The sequence below is a fragment of the Brassica napus genome, unplaced genomic scaffold (assembly GCF_020379485.1).
Source record: "Brassica napus cultivar Da-Ae unplaced genomic scaffold, Da-Ae ScsIHWf_1176;HRSCAF=1685, whole genome shotgun sequence".
In the NCBI taxonomy this organism is placed as follows: Eukaryota; Viridiplantae; Streptophyta; class Magnoliopsida; order Brassicales; family Brassicaceae; genus Brassica; species Brassica napus.
The window spans coordinates 43,567-62,278 of record NW_026014598.1 but is presented as its reverse complement, the minus strand read 5'-3'; the positions used below and the strand labels follow the sequence as shown (position 1 = coordinate 62,278).

The 18,712-nt window shown below is 34.8% G+C and overlaps 4 protein-coding genes and 2 non-coding genes across 7 annotated transcripts; 3 read left to right on the top strand and 3 right to left on the bottom strand.

Moving 5' to 3' along the window:
- Positions 1-298: 298 nt before the first annotated feature.
- Positions 299-370, top strand: TRNAG-UCC. Its single transcript has one exon. It is a non-coding gene; the product is annotated as a tRNA-Gly (tRNA).
- A 249-nt stretch (positions 371-619) lies between these two features.
- LOC125596310 (N-alpha-acetyltransferase 50-like) lies at positions 620-1,814 on the top strand. Its single transcript, XM_048771502.1, has 3 exons — positions 620-874; positions 1,130-1,249; positions 1,347-1,814. Exons 1-3 carry the CDS (start codon positions 721-723, stop codon positions 1,550-1,552), a joined length of 480 nt encoding a protein of 159 aa, XP_048627459.1. The 5' UTR covers positions 620-720; the 3' UTR covers positions 1,553-1,814.
- A 6,567-nt stretch (positions 1,815-8,381) lies between these two features.
- Positions 8,382-10,947, top strand: LOC125596305. Its single transcript, XM_048771492.1, has 3 exons — positions 8,382-8,633; positions 9,048-9,545; positions 10,208-10,947. Exons 1-3 carry the CDS (start codon positions 8,558-8,560, stop codon positions 10,732-10,734), a joined length of 1,101 nt encoding a protein of 366 aa, XP_048627449.1. The 5' UTR covers positions 8,382-8,557; the 3' UTR covers positions 10,735-10,947.
- LOC125596307 (polyadenylate-binding protein-interacting protein 5-like) lies at positions 10,813-13,140 on the bottom strand. 2 transcript variants are annotated; one of them, XM_048771495.1, is made up of 3 exons: positions 13,088-13,140; positions 12,505-12,785; positions 10,813-12,415 (listed from the first exon to the last, which is right to left on the bottom strand). In XM_048771495.1, the coding sequence occupies exons 2-3, from the start codon at positions 12,748-12,750 to the stop codon at positions 12,248-12,250; spliced, it is 414 nt and encodes a 137-aa protein (XP_048627452.1). In that variant the 5' UTR covers positions 12,751-12,785; positions 13,088-13,140; the 3' UTR covers positions 10,813-12,247. The 2 variants fall into 2 exon arrangements, with proteins under 2 accessions (XP_048627452.1, XP_048627451.1); XM_048771494.1 differs by lacking the exon at positions 13,088-13,140 and having other exon boundaries at positions 12,505-13,079.
- Positions 13,141-13,409: 269 nt separating this feature from the next.
- On the bottom strand, positions 13,410-14,979 carry LOC125596306 (FCS-Like Zinc finger 10-like). Its single transcript, XM_048771493.1, has 3 exons — positions 14,821-14,979; positions 14,024-14,609; positions 13,410-13,900 (listed from the first exon to the last, which is right to left on the bottom strand). The coding sequence occupies exons 2-3, from the start codon at positions 14,599-14,601 to the stop codon at positions 13,798-13,800; spliced, it is 681 nt and encodes a 226-aa protein (XP_048627450.1). The 5' UTR covers positions 14,602-14,609; positions 14,821-14,979; the 3' UTR covers positions 13,410-13,797.
- A 709-nt stretch (positions 14,980-15,688) lies between these two features.
- Positions 15,689-15,761, bottom strand: TRNAF-GAA. Its single transcript has one exon. It is a non-coding gene; the product is annotated as a tRNA-Phe (tRNA).
- Positions 15,762-18,712: the final 2,951 nt, after the last annotated feature.

Here is an 18,712-nt window from a genome sequence, read left to right as displayed (position 1 = left end):
TATAGTTTTCTTGTGAACGGCCAAGTAAAATAAGTATGATAAAATGATATTCTTACATGATACGTTATCCCAAAATATGCTATTTTACTCGTACTGCATGAAAAAGAATATAATAAAAAGTTTAATGGATTTGTCAAGTACATACCTGCCAAAAGTGTTATCTTATGTCATTCATGCATCTCCCAAAAAATCTACAGTCTCAAAAGTGCATCTTATGGCAAATACCAAAGATGAGACAGGGACGTCTTTGCGGAACAGTATCACGACAAAAAAAGTTAAATAAAAACACCAAACAAAAGCGTCTGTAGTCCAACGGTTAGGATAATTGCCTTCCAAGCAATAGACCCGGGTTCGACTCCCGGCAGACGCAATTTTATTTAACTCCTAATTTCTTTTTTTTTGGCCAAAATTATCCTCTAATTTCAAATTTCAAATTTCAATCTAAGAAGTAGAAGATCACACTCCCCTCTTATTTTCCACCCTCAATTTAAAGTATGGCAATAGTGAACTCTCTAAGATAGAGAAGGTTGGAGATGTGTGGGCTTAGTTGAGGCCCAGTATCTATTAGACCCCCAATAGCGTTACTGAACAGAGTCTCCTATATAAAAGCCTCCCTTCAACTTTTTGTTTCCTTCTTTGTCCTTACAACGCCGGATCTGTCTCCCCTTCGTTCTCGCCGTACTATAGTTTACTAGATTCTCCGAGCAACCGGCGTCGGCGATGGGAACTGGGAGAGAAGCCAGCGTATCGCTAGATGGAGTCAGAGACAAAAACATGATGCAGCTGAAGAAACTCAACACTGTTCTGTTCCCTGTTCGCTACAACGACAAGTACTACGCTGACGCAATCTCATCCGGCGAATTCACTAAGCTCGGTTCGTCTTCTGTCTTTATGGATCAATGTTCTCTTCCCTTTAATAGAATAGAGTTAGTTGCTTTGGGAGTGATGAGCTGTTATGTGATTAGGCTTTGGTAGACAAGTTAGAAGATTCTATAAAAGAGATGCCTTTTCAATTTAATCTGGTTGCCTTCTTTTTTAAACAGTTGTTACTTATGAGCTGTTATGTGATTTGGCCAATTCAGTTGCATCTCTTGTCTCTATTGATGTTTTTTTTTTTGCTTCTTCTCAGCTTATTACAGTGACATATGTGTTGGAGCTATTGCTTGTCGGCTGGAGACGAAAGGAGGGACCATGAGAGTGTATATAATGACTCTTGGTGTTCTTGCACCCTACCGTGGCATTGGCATTGGTAAGTCATAAATCTATTGAATCATGTTCATAAATAGAGTTTCATTCTTTTCTATAGCGAAACTTTATTTCAATAACTTGTTTTTTTTTTTCTTTAGGTTCAAAGCTATTGAATCATGTTCTTGACATGTGCACCAAGCAAAATGTGTCTGAGATATACTTGCATGTTCAGACGAACAACGAAGCTGCGATCAAGTTCTACAAGAAGTTTGGGTTTGAGATCACAGATACCATTCCAGACTATTACATCAACATCGAGCCTAGAGACTGTTATGTCGTCACCAAGTCCTTTGCTCAAATCTGAAGACAACAAATGATGACAGTAAACGTGACTTGGGGGAAGCCATTCCTCCCCCCCACAGTTTGTTTGCTCAATTTTCAAGTCTATTCTTAACGTTACAATGCGTCTGTTCCCTAAGTTTTGCTTGTTTTTGATGACCTTAACTGATGTTTCTCTGTACCTAGTGATCTGTTACCCCCTTGGTTTTGGACCTTTTGATTGGGGAAGTTTTGACTTTGCAACTCTTATTTTACTTAACTAAGCCAATTCAACATTCTTGCTCTGATTCTCATATTCATACAAAGCAAAAAATGCAGCAGATGAAACGTCTGCTGATCTGAGCGCTAAGATCAATATGCAAACAAACTGTGGGGCTACATGAATGTATATGCCTTACATGAATATATATGCCTTGATATATCTTTGGCCAAGAGAACGCTTCGGAAGTCTTTAAAGGAATGTCAAAGAAGATGTTTGGAAACCTACATGTATATATATGCCTTGCACAAGCTTGATTAGCCAATACTGAAGCACGGGCTGAGGAAGCAGAATCCAAATACCAAAAGCTAGACGAAAGCATAAAGGAGCTCCAAGACACTCTAGAAAAGTTATCATCGGTTGTGACACACTTGAGGGACTCAGATCTTCAACTAGAACATGCATTTACAGCCGTTGATGCAAGTATAGAAAAGCAAAATCTGTTATACTCTACTGTTTCTGATATGGAGGATGTGATCAAGGATCTAAATCCAAAGTCTTGAAGGCTGAAAACAAGGCTGACTCTGTTTTTTTTACTAGGGATGGGCGTTCGGATTTAGGTTTTATTCGGGTTTCGGATTAAAAATTACAGTCAAATTCGGATATTTATTAATTTTAATTCGGGTTCGGATAATCCGATTACATTATTTTTTAAATTTTAAATTTATATATACTTTAAATTTTTCAAAATCTAAAAATAAAAAAATATATTACATATAAATTCGAAAAAAATATATGCCAAAATACTTAGAGAAATTCCCTTAGACAGACTTTTTAGTTTATTTTCACAAAAATAGATTTCCAAGGAGAAAAACGACCAAAAGAGGTTTAATTGAAGAGTAAATATGCATTTATACCCTTAGGGTTAATTAATTTAAGACTTAGGATTTAGAGTTAAGGGGTTGGGTTTTGGGATGAGTTCAAAATTTTAAAAATAAAAGAACTAAAATTAAAATTTTAAAAATAAAAAAAAAGCTATTTTGGTCATTTTATTTTTGAAATGCTATTTTTGTGACAAAAAATTAAAAAGGTCTATTTGAGAGGATTGACCAAATACTTAAGTTTAACATATAAATTGGTTTGACTTGAATATTTGGATAGAAAATCAACAGATATTTTCAAATATTTTTTTTGTGTTCTGAGTTTTGTTTAGTAATTTTAGACATTTACTTTGCACTATTTGTATATATTTTTAAATATTCAAATATTTTGAACAACTTCAAATCATCTTATATATTTAATATATTTATATATATTAAATCTAAAAATATTTAATATATTTAAGTATGTAAATCAATTTTGGATATATTCGGGTGCCCGAAGTATTTCGGTTCAGATCGAGTTTGGTTTCGGTTCTCTTGATAATAAAATTTTGAACTCGTTCAGATATCTGAACAATTTTGATTCTGATTCAATACTACTTTTTGGATCGGATTCTGTTTATTTCTTCGGATTCAAGGTTTTTTTTTTGCAAGCCCTACCCAAAAACTGGTTACAAGTACATGCAACATATCTTAAAACAAGGCCCATGCAACGTGTGAAATGTAAAAAAGAAACAATTTTTTTTTTCAAGTTCAGTAGTCTTTACAAGTTAAGAGTAAACAAATTTGTGTTTTAGACAAATTATAAAAATCTTATAATTTTATTAATTTTTTGAAATCATATTTATCTTGTTTTTTGTTTTCAGGTTTCATATTAATCTTGTTAAAGATTTTCTAAAGGTTACCGAATTATTATAAATAATTTTGTTTTTATTTATTTAATAAAGAAATTGTTTTTAATAGAAAAGTCCCACTTTTATCATTGGAAAACCAAATATGGAGAATGAATTGTACGTAGACTAAGAAATGGCACATAATATCAGTAAATGAATTATAAAAATTATGTTTGAAAAAAAAAGACTAATTATAGCCGTTGAATTTTTTTAACCTCTTTTTTTTTGTTATAAAGAGCCGTTGTTACAAGCGAAGTGATCATCTACTTTACTTTCTCTGCAAGCAAGGAAAGGTGCTAGGGTTTGTGAGTTCTGAAGCGACGATCGAAAACGATGAAATCATCAACGGAGAAATCTGAAAGAAAAAAGTAATTAGTTTGCTTAGCGTTTCGTTTAATACTTACGGAACAAGATTTGTGTTTCTATCATAACTTTTTTTTTGCAGCGGATTGTAGTGGTGACGAGAAAGATCGCGAGGAGAAGTGGAGGTGGTACGACCGCGAAGCGAAGATCCACCACGCAAAAAAGTTTAGAAACGGAGCTTGTGCAAAGTAAGCAACGTGTTGGTGATGTTTCTTGTTTTGAGTATTCAATCTGCTTAATATAGTTGCTCAATTTGATTTTAGCTCTCTCGTTTATAAATATCCGTTAGAAGAGATTCATCATCTTCCTACTCTTTCTTTTTGTGGAGAGAGTTCACCTGAAGAAGTGGTGTTGGTATGATCGTGGAGCGAAGATACATCAAGCCGAGAGAGTTTTAACTTATTCAGAATATCACATGATCAAGTTTTGTTTTTCCTTTCTCTTTGTCATATTTCTTTCTTTCTCTTTGTCATATTCAAAATACCATTGGATCAAGTTTTGTTTTCTTTCTCTTTGTGTTAGTGCATGTTCCTTTCCTTGTAAATCTTTAATGTTTTCTCAATTGTAGGTATTGTAGTTTCTTGTTTGGAATTCGATTGGAGAAATTAGCTATCATGACAAGAATCATGCACCTAAGCATGCTAAATAAAAGGTTTTTAAGAGTTTGTTTTGCTATGTACAAGAGTAAAATGTCTTTAAAAGTTTGCTTTGCTATGTACAAGTTAAGCACATGTACTCATGTTTATAGTTTTTTTTTAGTATTCCGTTTGACATCATAAACTTAGTTTGGGTTTATCTTATGTATTTAGATGTGGTGTGATGACTCACAATGCCAAATCGTGTTGTGAAAGACATCGTAAAGTGGGAGCTAGACCATCAAATGAAATTGGTTGCTTATTTTCTATGGTTATGTTACACATTAGTTTGGAAAAGAAGAAATTCGAATTATAGTAGGTTGACAGCATAAATACCATCTTTGATGACAATAAACTGAAAGGATGATATCTTAGTGTTTGGTGGCTCCTCATAGTTTGCTTGATAACTTATTCCTTTAAACCAAACAAAATATTTATAAATTAAAGTAAATATATGTATGTAATATGTCTATCTAGAATGTTCGAGCAAAGCCATTATTATTAACATTAATGACAATATGTTGTTTTAATTTCTCAGTAGCCTTGTCCTCCGCAAAGCTGTTACTTTCAAAATTTCCTATTCTGAAAACTTATTGCAAACATGAAACATACTTCCTCCGTATTTTATATATGACGCTTTAGGATTGTGCACATAGATTAAAAAACATTTAATTTCTAAACAAAAACATCATTAATTGTTTACCTAACCACAATTTAATCAATAATAAAATAGAAACTATTATATCATTGGTTATCTAGCATATTTGTACAACAAATAGTCTCTCTTTCAAAGAAAAAGTCTCTTTCTCTTCTCATCTAAAGCAGTAACCTAAAGTTTGAATGATAAATCTCTCCTATGGAACAAATTTCTGCATGTAACTCATGCTTTTTGTGCCCACCAAGAACCCTAAAAGAGAGGCGGATTTGATCTTCTTTGAAAAAAACTATTTGGGCCTAATTTCAGTACAAGCCCGTTTATGGATTTTGCAATTTATGGGATCAATGTTATGTGGAGAAATGTTTCTAGAAAAGGATAGGCATAAAGTGAAGATAGTGAAGTCTGTGAAGACCTTCGCATGTGAGTCGCATACACACGAGGGTCCTTAAACATTGATGAGCTTATCTTCCTTGTCTTCTATTAATGCTCTTAAATAAGTTCCCAACTAATATTTGATACCAATTTTTTTTTCTTGTGTACCTAAGAGAGTTTTTAATCTATATATATGTCCATGATAGTTCTAGAGATGATGCAGTGGACAATCATTGAGACTCAAATCTTTTTACAGTAACACGTTTTCATACAATTAGATATTTTCATTGTTTTTTTGTATTGGACTCAGATTGTCTATGAGTTAATTTTTCTATTATGAAGAAAAAGTTAGATCCGACATAAACTGAATTTTGTTTTTGAAGTTTGTCAAAACCATTAAGGATAGAATAGTAACTCAAATCATTTGTGGTGATACTATGGAAATAAATTCGAAATCGATCATTAAATATGACTGGATTATTTTAGCAAAAAAAAAAAGAAGAAGATGGAGGTTTCACTTACCATTTACTAATTAACATACTGAAGTTTCTCTTTGTTTCTTGGGTTAGTTTAAGAGAGACTGAGAGAGGGCAGTGGCTCGATGCCTCGATGCATGTTGGCACGTGATTCAAAAATCGGACGTGACGGTCGTGGTTTTGGATTTTATGGGAAGGCCACGTGCATGGTGTTTTCGCCGCCGTTAAAATATAGTTGAAAGACAAGATTTTCCTCCGTCACGGCCTGAGAAGTTTGACGACGTCAACTGATAGAGTCAAGTGGACGCTAAACTCCACCGGAAAGAAGCAGAAGAGTCGGTCCACGCTCACATGCCACTCTTAACATACTTAATCGCTTAATGCACACACGTTTCCAAACGAGTCAAAAAATCATAAGTATTTATATCTATTTTCTTTCAAAAGTAGATATCTAGCTAGTGCACTTTTAGTAGTAATTTTTATTGATGAAAACGCGTTTACAGGATTGACTAATGGGGGTTACTGCTTGTGGAAACTTTTAGATGAAAGCTAACTAGCTAATCGTACATGAAAAGAGTTTTGTACAATAATGCGGATTAAATTGAAATTCTGGTTTTTAGAGTGGTATACGATAGCGTTTGTCGGTTGGTTGGAGAACATTGTCTTTGCATCGTCTTAAAATCGATCACCTGATGGAAATGGAATGCGATAGATGAAAACAAATGGGCTTACCGTATATTCGAATATTTAATATATTTATCAGATGTGATAACACTATTTTTTGCTTAGTTTATAGAAAATCACATTGAATAAATGTTGCCTGCTTTGTAATAGCGAGAGAACAGGTGGAATCGGGTATGGGCCCGTGAAATAGTTAAAATAAGTTTTTCTAAATAAAGAGGCTGAGACAGTCGCACGATGGTGGCTTTAGCGCTCTGTTTCTCTCATAATCTGCCGTCTCCTTTTCAAGTGGGCCACATTCCCTCTACACCGTCAGCCGTAGAGCCCCACCCACGTTCACTCATTTACCCTTCTTGTCTCTTTGCTCACTGATCACTATCTTTCTCGAACTAAGGATCCAAATGGTGACAGTATTAACAAAAAATAATCGAAAATATAAGAGTTAAATAAATTATAAGTAAAAAAAAGTTTCATAATTACATTTTTTTTTTGTAAAAAGTAAGTGTATAATATAAGCACAATTCGTTTATATAGAATCATAAAAAAAAACATAAGAACGAGACGCAATATTGCAATGGCCACGTTCCGGCCGACATCGAAGACTGTTATCCTACATCCAGATTTTAGCCGAACGAGGGCACAGCTGAACAGTCACCACAACTGATTTTTTTTAAATGGTGAATTATCAAGAAAGCCTGAGAAAAGACAACAGCTCACATGTTGTCAGAAAAAAATAAATCAATTATACTACACGCAAATCTTAAAAAGTGAGATCCAACTGATTACACAATCCTCCTCGTAGCAACTCCACCGGACATCCATTGACCATTGTATTTCAACCACATGACTAAAATGATTTTTTCACTAATTGCATGATTACTTGGGGAAAAAATCCCCATGATTTGATCGGTCGTCCAAAGTTATGATATAAAACTAATACTTCGAAGTTACATAAATATCAAATCACGTTGGTGTACAGATAGATATTTGCATATGAGATCAAATTTCTCGTTGGCATTTTTGTTGAAGTGTTGACCACATGTGGATATGAACCAACCCAATATTTTGTTATTTCTCTTTAAATTAACACAAATAACATGCAAAACTGTCTAATATGTTACTCCCTCTGTTTCGGTAAGATATAAGTTTTAGAATTTTTACACAACTTCTTTTTAATCTCTGCCAACTCACTTCTAATGTTATCATTCAGTGTGTCGTAGGTTTGCTTAAAGCATAAAACATTAATTTATACAACTCTGAACCATGCATATATAGTTTTCCATTCGTATCACACGAATTGCAAGCACTTGATAATTAGTCATCATAACATCGATATTTTAATGTAATGTGTACATTTAGGCCATTAACCTGCATTAATGTCCGTTGGTAGTAACCGGTATTAATGTCATTCATATGTTTACTATTCATAACCATAATACAGAATTATGATTCTTTTACAAAAGATGTTTCTTCGAAATATGGAAAATCATATATAATGAAATGGCAAATCAATGTTCTAGCAAACTTGCATTTAAAAACTCTTATTGTTTAATATTTAACAAAAACAAACTTTTTTTGTTTAAGAATAATAATCTGACGGCAGAAACAAAACATTGAGAAAAGAACTGAGCTTCCAGAAATAACCCTCTTTGCTGTTCACTTCTGCAATATATGCTAAATCCCAAAAGAGTGAGTCACGGCCCCACGTGGATACGCAAACCACATCAGTGGCATAAATCCGTAAATTGTAGCAAAATCGAGAGGTATTTTCCAAGTTGTAAATCCATATAAGCAGTTGCCGCTCATCTCATAATCTCCCATAATTGTTTATTAAAGTCTCTTTTGCTATCTCCTTTACTTTGGTCGTTCACAATGAAAGGAGGCACCGTCTCGTTTCTCTTCGTTCTTCTCATCTCCACCTTCACCTCCATTTTCTGCTTCCGTGATGGTAATCATCAATTACATACTGACATACATATACACGCGTACCATGACATATCTACTCCTCCATGTAATTATATATGATTGCATCTTTAGTGATTTGTTTCTTTCTTTGAGAAATATTGACATGTTTACTTCAAAGCTTAATTATGTTTGTGTGAATGAAAAAACGTTAGTTCTGTTTACTTTCTATCCATAAGTCTCTAACTGGGACATTTTTCTAAAAGCCACTAAACAAAAAAGCCTGGTCGGGACCATTTTGTTAATATTTTCTGTTAAAAAATTGCCTTTCTCTTTTGGATATGAACCATTTCTCCGTATAAAACTCGTGATAATATTATTTATTATATTTCACGAAAATCAACTTACACAAAGAAATGTAACACGTTCACTGAAACCGAGGGAAATTTCGTAAACGCAGGGATGTTACCAAACGGTGATTTTGAGCTAGGACCAAAACCATCAGACATGAAAGGAACACAAGTGATAAACAAGAACGCTATTCCAAGCTGGGAGCTTACAGGCTTCGTCGAATACATAAAATCCGGTCAAAAACAAGGAGACATGCTCCTAGTAGTCCCTGCCGGAAAATTCGCCGTCCGGCTAGGAAACGAAGCATCGATCAAACAGAGACTTAACGTGACCAAAGGAATGTATTACTCGCTCACGTTCAGTGCCGCAAGGACTTGTGCTCAAGACGAACGGCTCAACATATCGGTGGCCCCTGACTCGGGCGTCATTCCTATACAGACTGTGTACAGTAGCAGTGGATGGGACCTATACGCTTGGGCGTTTCAAGCTGAGAGTAACGTGGCAGAGATCGTGATTCACAATCCTGGCGAGGAAGAAGATCCTGCTTGTGGACCACTTATTGATGGTGTTGCCATCAAGGCTCTATACCCTCCAAGACCTACCAATAGTAAGTGTATTTCCTTTTATATATTATATGGTTTATATCTATTAATATTCTAAGAAATATCATTTTCATTAATTATCCACTGTGATCTGTCATGTCTAAGAAATATATCCTTTTCATTAATTATCTACATGTGAATTTTAGCTAGTTATAGTCAGGGCATTTAGGGGTGTTGGCATTTTTGAATATTTGGTTTTCTAGTTTGTAGAACCGTATATTGCATTAGAACCGAGACATTCGGTGGTTAATTTTTCAGTTAAAGAAAAATCTGAGTATAAATATATTAAATTAATCTCCTATATAACTAATGTATGACCAGATATAAAAAAGATATGTACGTGTAATGAATTTTGGTTCATTAGTTTTAGTTAATTTGATACATATAGAAAAACTTACAAAGGAGTTATGTTTCGAAGATTTTGGCTTGGTTAGATTACGTTTTTTTTTTCACTTGCAGTTTATAAACCTGAGTAGTGAGTATGAACATATTTGACCCAAACGAAAAAATGGATTGGTAACATTACATAACTGTGGTCTATGTACGTGTGTGGCCAAGACTTATGCAAGAATCAATCAAATGATGTATTTAATATAAATATTATTTTTATTAATAATATAAATATAAATATTATTAAAAAAATTATTTTTTCTATTAAATGAAACAGAGAACATATTGAAAAATGGAGGATTCGAAGAAGGTCCCTATCTACTCCCAAACTCCACAACCGGCGTTCTGATTCCTCCATTCATAGAAGATGACCACTCTCCTTTACCCGCTTGGATGATAGAATCCCTCAAAGCCGTCAAATACGTTGACGTCGAACACTTCTCAGTCCCACAAGGCCGTAGAGCCGTCGAGCTAGTTGCAGGGAAAGAAAGCGCGATCGCTCAGGTGGCTAGGACCATCATAGGGAAGACATACGTGCTTTCTTTTGCGGTTGGAGACGCGAACAACGCGTGCGAAGGCTCGATGATAGTCGAGGCGTTTGCGGGAAGAGACACGTTAAAGGTTCCTTACGAGTCGAAAGGGAAGGGAGGTTTCAAACGCGCTACTTTGCGGTTTGTGGCGGTTTCGACCCGCACGAGGGTTATGTTTTACAGCACGTTTTATGCGATGAGAAGCGATGATTTCTCGTCGCTGTGTGGTCCCGTGATCGACGATGTTAAGCTCCTCAGCGTTCGCAAGGCTTAAAATGGTCCTTGTTTTATTTTAAAGGTTTTTTTCGTATAAGGAGTGTGGGGTTTTTCTAAAAGAGTAATTTTTATCTCTGGTGCTTTTGAAATGAGATGATTTATATACCGAGTGAGTTGTTATGTTGTAGGGTTTTATATTAAACAGAAATGTCTTGCTTATATCTATTTCTTGTATGAGAAGGCTGAAGAAATGTTATCGTTTTTATTACTATATATTGGATTTTTGAGGAGATCATATGATTTACAAAGATTAATAAAGGTGTGCTATTAATGGGTGTAAGTGGTTCTTCCTATGAGAAATATTATGAATAGAAGAAATAATTATTTACGGAATATAAAATGGAGTAAAAACTGAAATTATCAATGAAATAGAAAATTTCATACATTTATTTATTCACGAAAATTTTAGGATCATGAATAAAAAGAATAAATTTTACAAAAGATTAATTTTGTTGTTTCTTTCCAAAAATGAATGTGTGGTATTATTTTAAATGTTTTTGATAATAACTAGTAACTATTTTATAGAATTCTGTGTTTAAATAATTTTTTTCTAGAAAATAGCATTGATCCAGACTCCAGAGAAATGAGGATAAGAATTTGGGTATTCAATTCTGATATATTTATTTGTTTACAAACATGGATATGCTATATGCATATACTATATATTTTTGTGTGTGTATTATTGAGTACTATCAAACTATTGAAATTGGTATACCTACCTACCTATGATCAACTCGTCTAATCGATACATAAACTATTTGACTGTGTAATTCAATACCTAAAGTAATAACCAGTTTGAATTTAATCTTGAACTTAGAACTAAATTTTCTTAAAGTACCTTTAATATTGAAAGTGCTATAATCCGAACCTGTCGAAACAGAGGATTTTAAAATCTCTGTTAATAGTGTTCTCTGTATCTGTAGTTTCCTTTTGTTTCACTAATCTCTTTGTAGCCATCGTAGTATGCAAAGCTCGGAATAGTCCAAGTTTAAAATAAAATTCCTTTTAAACACTTTTGAGTTTCCCTTTTTTTCTTAAAAAGAAGAAGAAAATGACATATGCTCTCTGCTTTGCAACAATGGATTTGGAGAGTTTTACATATTGTATTAAGGTTACATATAGTTGCTATACAATTATATTTGTTTCTTTTTATTTGCTATATTTTTGCGTTAGAACTTACAATGATTACATAATTTTATATAACAAATAAAATGGCAATATACAGGTGAAAAACATTTCAGACTATACAATTCATAAGAAGTGGAGTTGCAAAAAAAAGGAAAAAAAAAAAGGAAAAAAAGACTAGACTAGCTGCCAACCAACAAACACATCAGTCAGATTTCCACTTCCAAAACTATACATTTTACCATCACTTAATCACTCTCAATATCATTTACCCTAAAGATTACAATCAACTTCATTGATACAACACACCCCATTACCTGTCCTTATTATGGGTGTGCAGCCGAAAATAAAATACATTAAAACTTCACAACAAAGGATATATCAGATCAGGCTGATACAGTTGCATTAGGAATAACCACCGATGGTGACGATACAGCGATTTCTGTAGCTGCCTTCTTTCGTGTTGACGCCTTTGAGCTTGATGGCCCTGATTCACAGAGATCCCCAATATCCAACGTCTCTGGGAGGTGTTCTTGAGCTTCAGTGCTGTATATCTACCGCAAGATAGATCAAAATCATCGGTTATGTAACAAAAATATAATGTTCCATGTGAATGATCACGAGAGATGACTGATGAACTTACCTCAAGCTGATTCAGCATCTCAATGGTTGCTTCAAGATCACCGCTATTGGCCAGGTAAACATCAGTTATAGACTCTTGTGAGAGACCAGAGAATGTAACCAGAAGGTATTCAATGTCCATGTCTATATCCATCTCCATATCCAAATCATCATCATCCCTTATTTGCTTGTATGCCATTTCAGAGGATGTCTTGGGCATGAATATCTGCTCTCGTCCCTGCATGCTACGTGTGGCCAAACCATCCATATCATCCACTCTTTTAGAGAGTGGTACGTATGATGCTGCATGGGGATTCAATGCAAACGTTCCACCTGGCTTCATTGCTTTTGTCTTGATGATAAAGTTATTGCTAAATTCCAATTGTTATCCATTATTAATAAACAACAAAAAGACAAAGGCAGAAGACAACAATAGTAACTTGTGTGACACGGAAAAGACAAAATCAGTTATATCTTACGCTGCACGATCTAACCAACCTAAGGTATATAAGTATATAACACAAACGTTTCTATCAGATAACACAGAAGGAAGAAATATTGAACATGTGACAATGAATATATGTCTATAAAGGTTATTTTAGAACCTGGTCACAAATCGTGTTAATGCTTGAATAAATAAATAAAACAATTCACAATCAAAAGAAATGATGGGAATAAGAGTGATTATATGCAAAATTTCAAAAACGAATAGGGATCGTCTCTTGACCTCGTCAACGATGGACGTAAAAGGACAAGGATCAACGAAACATCAGGAGAGAAAACGAGCTTACCAGAGAAAAAAACTAGCGTTCCTCAATGTGTCAAGGGAAAGAGAATTTTTTTTTTTACTGTAGACTGCATATTATGCGAATAACTCTTTTATAAGTTTATTATATAGTATATGATACAATGAAAGATTTTTCTGTATACTAGAAGAGAGCTCGGTTTTTGATGGATAGCATAAAAAAATTTTACAAATGGAAAAAGACACAACTGGAGGGAAGCCGCAAAAACAGGCTTCTTATACCCTCCTATGTAATTAAGATCTGATCATATCTGAAAAGACGAACCATAACAATAACCATTGCCCTGCCTCCAGTGGCAATCATCCCAACAAAAACATGAGAGATGATCCCAAATGTGTCTTTTATATAGGTAATAGAAGCACAAGTATTATACAAAAAAAAATGATCATCCATGGCTGCCTTGGTTTAGACAAACCAGCAGCTCTTTTTTCTTGAACAGATGATCAGCTCAAGCTTCTACCTCATCCCACGGTGAAGATCACACCGTTATTCTTTTTCTTAGACAGGCCCTACTCTGAAGAAGAGCCAGACTTGGCTTCTTCTTCCTCCATTTTCTCATCCTGATGAATCACCTCTAAACGACACTCAATACTGCAGAAAGCTTTGTATCCTCTGAAAACCAAACAAAGAAACCAAAATTTAAACAACAAACTTCAACTGTGTATGAATTGGTTACACTTAAAAAGAGCCATATGACATAGGCTAAGTGTCAATATATAGAGTTGAATGAGTTACCTGTACATGTATATATCTTTCCCCATACCCAACTTCTTATTGCAAAAGAAGCAGGAGCTCAAGAAGTCATTGGGAGGTAACACTAACACATCAGTAATCGTTGTCAAGTCAAGAGGAGCAATAACAAAAATGCTCTCTTTCTTGATACCACAACAACGTCTCTTCATCTCCTTACTATCTACCGACTCCAGACACGCATTGTTGTTGTTGTTGACAAAAGTGTTCCTAGTTCTCACCATTGACTCAAAGATGATGTTTTTACTATCAGGTGATGGAAGAAGAATCCTTGATGATTCAGTGTGATGATCATCATCAAGAGAATCCACTATACTCAAGCCTACTTTTCCAGAATCCCAGCTCTTTTTATGCGTTTTCCGGATTGAACTCAAAGAAGATCCACCAAAGGGATTCACTAAACTAGGGAACAAAATGAACTCCAACGGAGATGTTGGGCTCCAAGCTGCTTCGTAATCAGATACACAAGAGCTGATTGTGTTGTTTTTAAGCCCTGAAGACTCCGGTTTAGTCAAATAGAAAACAGAACCAGAAGCCATTTGATTGTTGGGATGCTGAGACATGATTTGGTCTACGTCAACAAACAAGAAGCAAATGTTAGCTCAGAGAATGATCCAAGGCTTGGACAAGAGTATCTAACAATGTCGGAAGAAAGCAAGAGAAGCTTTGATATTGAAATAAGCAAAGAAACAAATCTCTGGAAACTAAAGGAACAATGTATTCTAAGCTAAAGACTCGGTGTCAAAAGATTCAAAGAAGAACAAGAAGAAGAAAAAAGGCACCTCAGGACTTGTGTGATAGATAGACTCTGACTGGATGTTGAAGAAGAAGAATAACGCAGAGAAGTAAAAGACGAACAGTATCTATGCAAGTCTTTGACCTACTCTTCTCTCTCTCTCTCTCCTCAAATAGTGAGCTTCTCTCGGATTCTTTACGTACATATTTTAATTTATACTCATTAATTATTGATTAGCTATAAAACGATTAGTTTCGGTTAAGCTATCGTCATTATGGGCTGACCATCAATATCGTTTATCCGCGTGGAGGTTTCGTTAATCGCCACGTGGATACGAGTCACCATGATCTGACCAGTGAACCATACTTAAACACATCTCTTCGCCGCCATCATTCACTTCTTGTCGTCTTCTGCTGACTCAGATTTCTTTCTTCATTGACTTCTTCGCACGTGCCAGGTTATAGTCTTACACTTCAATATGTGCGTGCGCTCACGCATGAACTTTTTTATATGATATCACAATCCTCAAGTACGCCTTCCGAAAAATTCCTTTTGTTGTATTTTACTACATAGTATGAAAGCGCTTGCTTTTGTCTGAGATTCTCTGTTAGTTTATTTTAAAACGATTCGCCCAAACCTGAAACATACGGTCTTGATCGTATAACCGGTGATAATATCATTTTTTCCTTGTAAATGGAAGTTAAAAATATCGAAGTTGTACAAAGATTACGGTAGACCTTAATTGTTTGACATTTTGGAACCTAAAGAATTAGGAGAATATGTTTAGAGAGATACTGGGCTCTTATTATATGGGCCACGCATTTATTATCGCACTCACAAAATTAAATGCTAAGCTGGTTGGGCCTAGAGAACTTTTATGGCCCACGTAGCCACAAAATTAAAAAAAATTAGATTGCGGTGAGCGTGGATCGAACACGCGACCTTCAGATCTTCAGTCTGACGCTCTCCCAACTGAGCTATCCCCGCAAGATGTTAAATACAACATTTTTATCTAAATTATACTATATTCGTATGTACTAGTTAAAGTTCCAGCAAGATTCAAGAGAGCAGTGACAAATTTGTATACAGAACAAAAAAACAAAATCTTAGCATGACATTAATCAAAACATATTGCCAAAGAAACGGTACACTGTTTTTTTGGTTGTTCTTTGTTATATTATAAGTCTATAATCATGAGAATTGAGAAGTGTGGTTTAGAGTTTTTTAGTGTTTGAGCCATTAGTTTCTTAGCTGAGCCATATGCAACAATGTCTCGTCCCAACCTTGATTTGTCACACTGCTAGTAGTCCATAGTTGTGTTGTCTCAAAGAATCCTTGAATCTAATATCTCTTCCTTCCATTTTCCGTTTTTTTTACTCTTATCGCATTTCGTGGATACCATAGTGATTTGCACCTGAGATTATAGATTAATAATAATTCATCCCAGTATATAGACAAGACAAGACAATACAATAGCATACACTTATTCTTTCTCAATTCGCCACTACCTGTTTTATCACAAAATTGAACAACTTAATTTTCTACTTACATTCTCAAATTCTTTAACTAAATATTTAACTGATTAGAATTTATAATGGAACTGAGTGAATTTTGAAGATTTTTTGGTAAAAATATGAAAACTTAAATCCCCAAAATTCAAATTTATAAATTATTAATTAAAATCTACATAAACAAATAACAACTGTCTAGTTTCAGGGTTGTTTATATCTCACAGTAATAACTTAGGTCTTATGCGTAAGATCTGTAAAATATAAGAGTTATTTTGTAAATATTGGTTTTAGTAAGATGAGACGACGGAGGAATTAAAAAAAAAAGAAGGGAGTCAGCAGTTTTGCGTTTTCTTTACAAGTGTTCTCTCTTTTTTATGTTCTCTCGAGTGGTTACGGTTTCTTCATTCTCGGGAAACTTGTAGGAAAGAGAGGCTGCAAGCCTGCAAGTGAGAGAGAGAGAGAGGGGGAAACCTATATTCGATTTGCTCCGTTCGATCGTTTCTAGCGAATCGAAGGCGAGATGGTGTTCTACTTCAAGGCCCGACCAGATGCTGGAGACTACACCATCTTCATGGGGCTTGATAAGTTCGAGAACGAGGAGCTCATCAAGTACGGCTTCCCCGAAGACGTCTGGTGAGCGAGAAAGAATATTCTTTATTTTTATGAGCTCCATCATGTGGCCTCGTTAATATGAGCTCATTGCTTAGTCGAATATGTTTGAAAACTACAACACACGGATACATCGAAGAAGAAGAAGAAGGTACCCCAAGAATAGGATCCTCTGGAGCTTGGACAAGATGAGCGAAAACAGAACCGGATGAGACTCCCGATGTCAGCGAGGCGAAAATGGAGCTCAGACGATACGTTGACGGATTAATCTGGCATGCCCCGGCGGTGAGATGACGGAGCAATGCACCGACCCTGCGATCGCTTGGCGACGACGAAGATGAAAATTCAGTAGTTCTCATTTTTTTTTAGCTTTGTGTGTATGAATACGAATTTGCCTCGTTCTCTTATAACAGTTTTGACTTTTTATTTTATTGTTTTCGAAATTTAAAGTTGCCACGTAGGCTTAGCATAAAGTTGCGTGCCTGCGTTACGTTGATGAAATTTAAAGTTGCCATCGTCGGGATAAATTATCTTAGGGCATCTTTATTGGTGGGATGAAGAGAGAGAGGGAGAGAGTCCCTTATTATGCTTTTTTTTTTTTTTTTTTTTTTTGGTCATTAGAGAGTAAGGGACAGCCCTTAATTAAGGGCTTTTCCCTTCTCTTTCTTCCTCGGTTCCCACCCCCTTCCTCTAAGGGATACCTTAAGGGACCCCCAATACAGATGCCCTTACGTTCCGCATATTCTTAACAATGTTTTACATTGTGACTATCTTTGCTCATCAATATAATCAACAATGTTTTACATTTTAACTGATAAAGTTTTGGTAATAAAATTCTTGTCCGTTTGGAATGCTCACTCTTTTTGAATAATATATCTATGAACCCCTCGTAAATCATGTAAGAAAATCATGGTTTACAATTTCAAAATCATATGAGAATTTTTTTTTAAAACAATCAAGAACTAAACCGGATTAAACTGGTTAGGAAGACAACTCTAGATCTAGATGAAAGAGAGGCCATCATCCTCTTGCAACCCCGCCGCCTTGACTCTGAAAGAAAAAAATTAGAGAGAGAAAGATAGAAAGAGGTGGTGTGTCTTGTCTGGAATGCTCATTCTTTTACCTTGTGTTCAAGAAGCTTATCTGGTTTTTTTTTCTTTAACATATTACCAAAAAAACTATATGTTTTTCTTATTAACGAGTCTACTTGAACAGGCTGAAGATGTGATTTAATAAATGTATTATGACTTATGATAATGATTGCTATTTCGGTTAATTGATGAAGCTTAGCTTGATGTCACTAGAAGAAATTATCTTATGAGAATGATGATAAAATGAGAGTGATATGTACCAATCCCAAAATCAGCTTAGTTGAGTTGGTAGCTCAAGTCTATTTTAATATATTTAAATTTTGTATCATGGAACTGTTTAACTAATGGCAGAAACAAAAATCCAAACTTATCAGTCTATTGCTCAAAGCAAATCATTCGATCTGAAATCCGGTATTATTTAAAGGTTACTGAAATTAGCCATATACTTTTAGTTGATATGAATGACAATTTTCTTGATATAGTCAAAAATAGAAATCATATTTTCAGGAATACGTAATCATACAATACAGCGTTTTCAGTTGGTGTGCAATGACGCGTCCATAGGAAAAAATTAGGACGGATTAGATTATATATATTCAATTACTACTAAGAAGATTTTTTTCAGTTTGTCTATTGAATTCTTATCATTTTACATTATAAGAATAAAAAGAAAAAACTAAAATGTTATTGGAGATATGAATATGTGCAACCCCACTCTGCTTCTCTT

What these genes read in the sequence shown, in the direction of transcription:
- LOC125596307 (XM_048771494.1), bottom strand. Translation starts at nt 12,825, where the DNA reads ATGAAGCCAGGTGGAACGTTTGCATTGAATCCCCATGCAGCATCATAC. An exon ending in AGATGCTGAATCAGCTTGAG is followed by an intron (nt 12,416 to 12,504) that starts GTAAGTTCATCA and finishes ATCTTGCGGTAG; the next exon opens with ATATACAGCACTGAAGCTCA.
- LOC125596305 (XM_048771492.1), top strand. Translation starts at nt 8,558, where the DNA reads ATGAAAGGAGGCACCGTCTCGTTTCTCTTCGTTCTTCTCATCTCCACC. An exon ending in CATTTTCTGCTTCCGTGATG is followed by an intron (nt 8,634 to 9,047) that starts GTAATCATCAAT and finishes TCGTAAACGCAG; the next exon opens with GGATGTTACCAAACGGTGAT. An exon ending in CCCTCCAAGACCTACCAATA is followed by an intron (nt 9,546 to 10,207) that starts GTAAGTGTATTT and finishes TAAATGAAACAG; the next exon opens with AGAACATATTGAAAAATGGA.
- LOC125596310 (XM_048771502.1), top strand. Translation starts at nt 721, where the DNA reads ATGGGAACTGGGAGAGAAGCCAGCGTATCGCTAGATGGAGTCAGAGAC. An exon ending in CGGCGAATTCACTAAGCTCG is followed by an intron (nt 875 to 1,129) that starts GTTCGTCTTCTG and finishes GCTTCTTCTCAG; the next exon opens with CTTATTACAGTGACATATGT. An exon ending in CTACCGTGGCATTGGCATTG is followed by an intron (nt 1,250 to 1,346) that starts GTAAGTCATAAA and finishes TTTTTTCTTTAG; the next exon opens with GTTCAAAGCTATTGAATCAT.
- LOC125596306 (XM_048771493.1), bottom strand. Translation starts at nt 14,601, where the DNA reads ATGTCTCAGCATCCCAACAATCAAATGGCTTCTGGTTCTGTTTTCTAT. An exon ending in AAAGATATATACATGTACAG is followed by an intron (nt 13,901 to 14,023) that starts GTAACTCATTCA and finishes TTTGGTTTTCAG; the next exon opens with AGGATACAAAGCTTTCTGCA.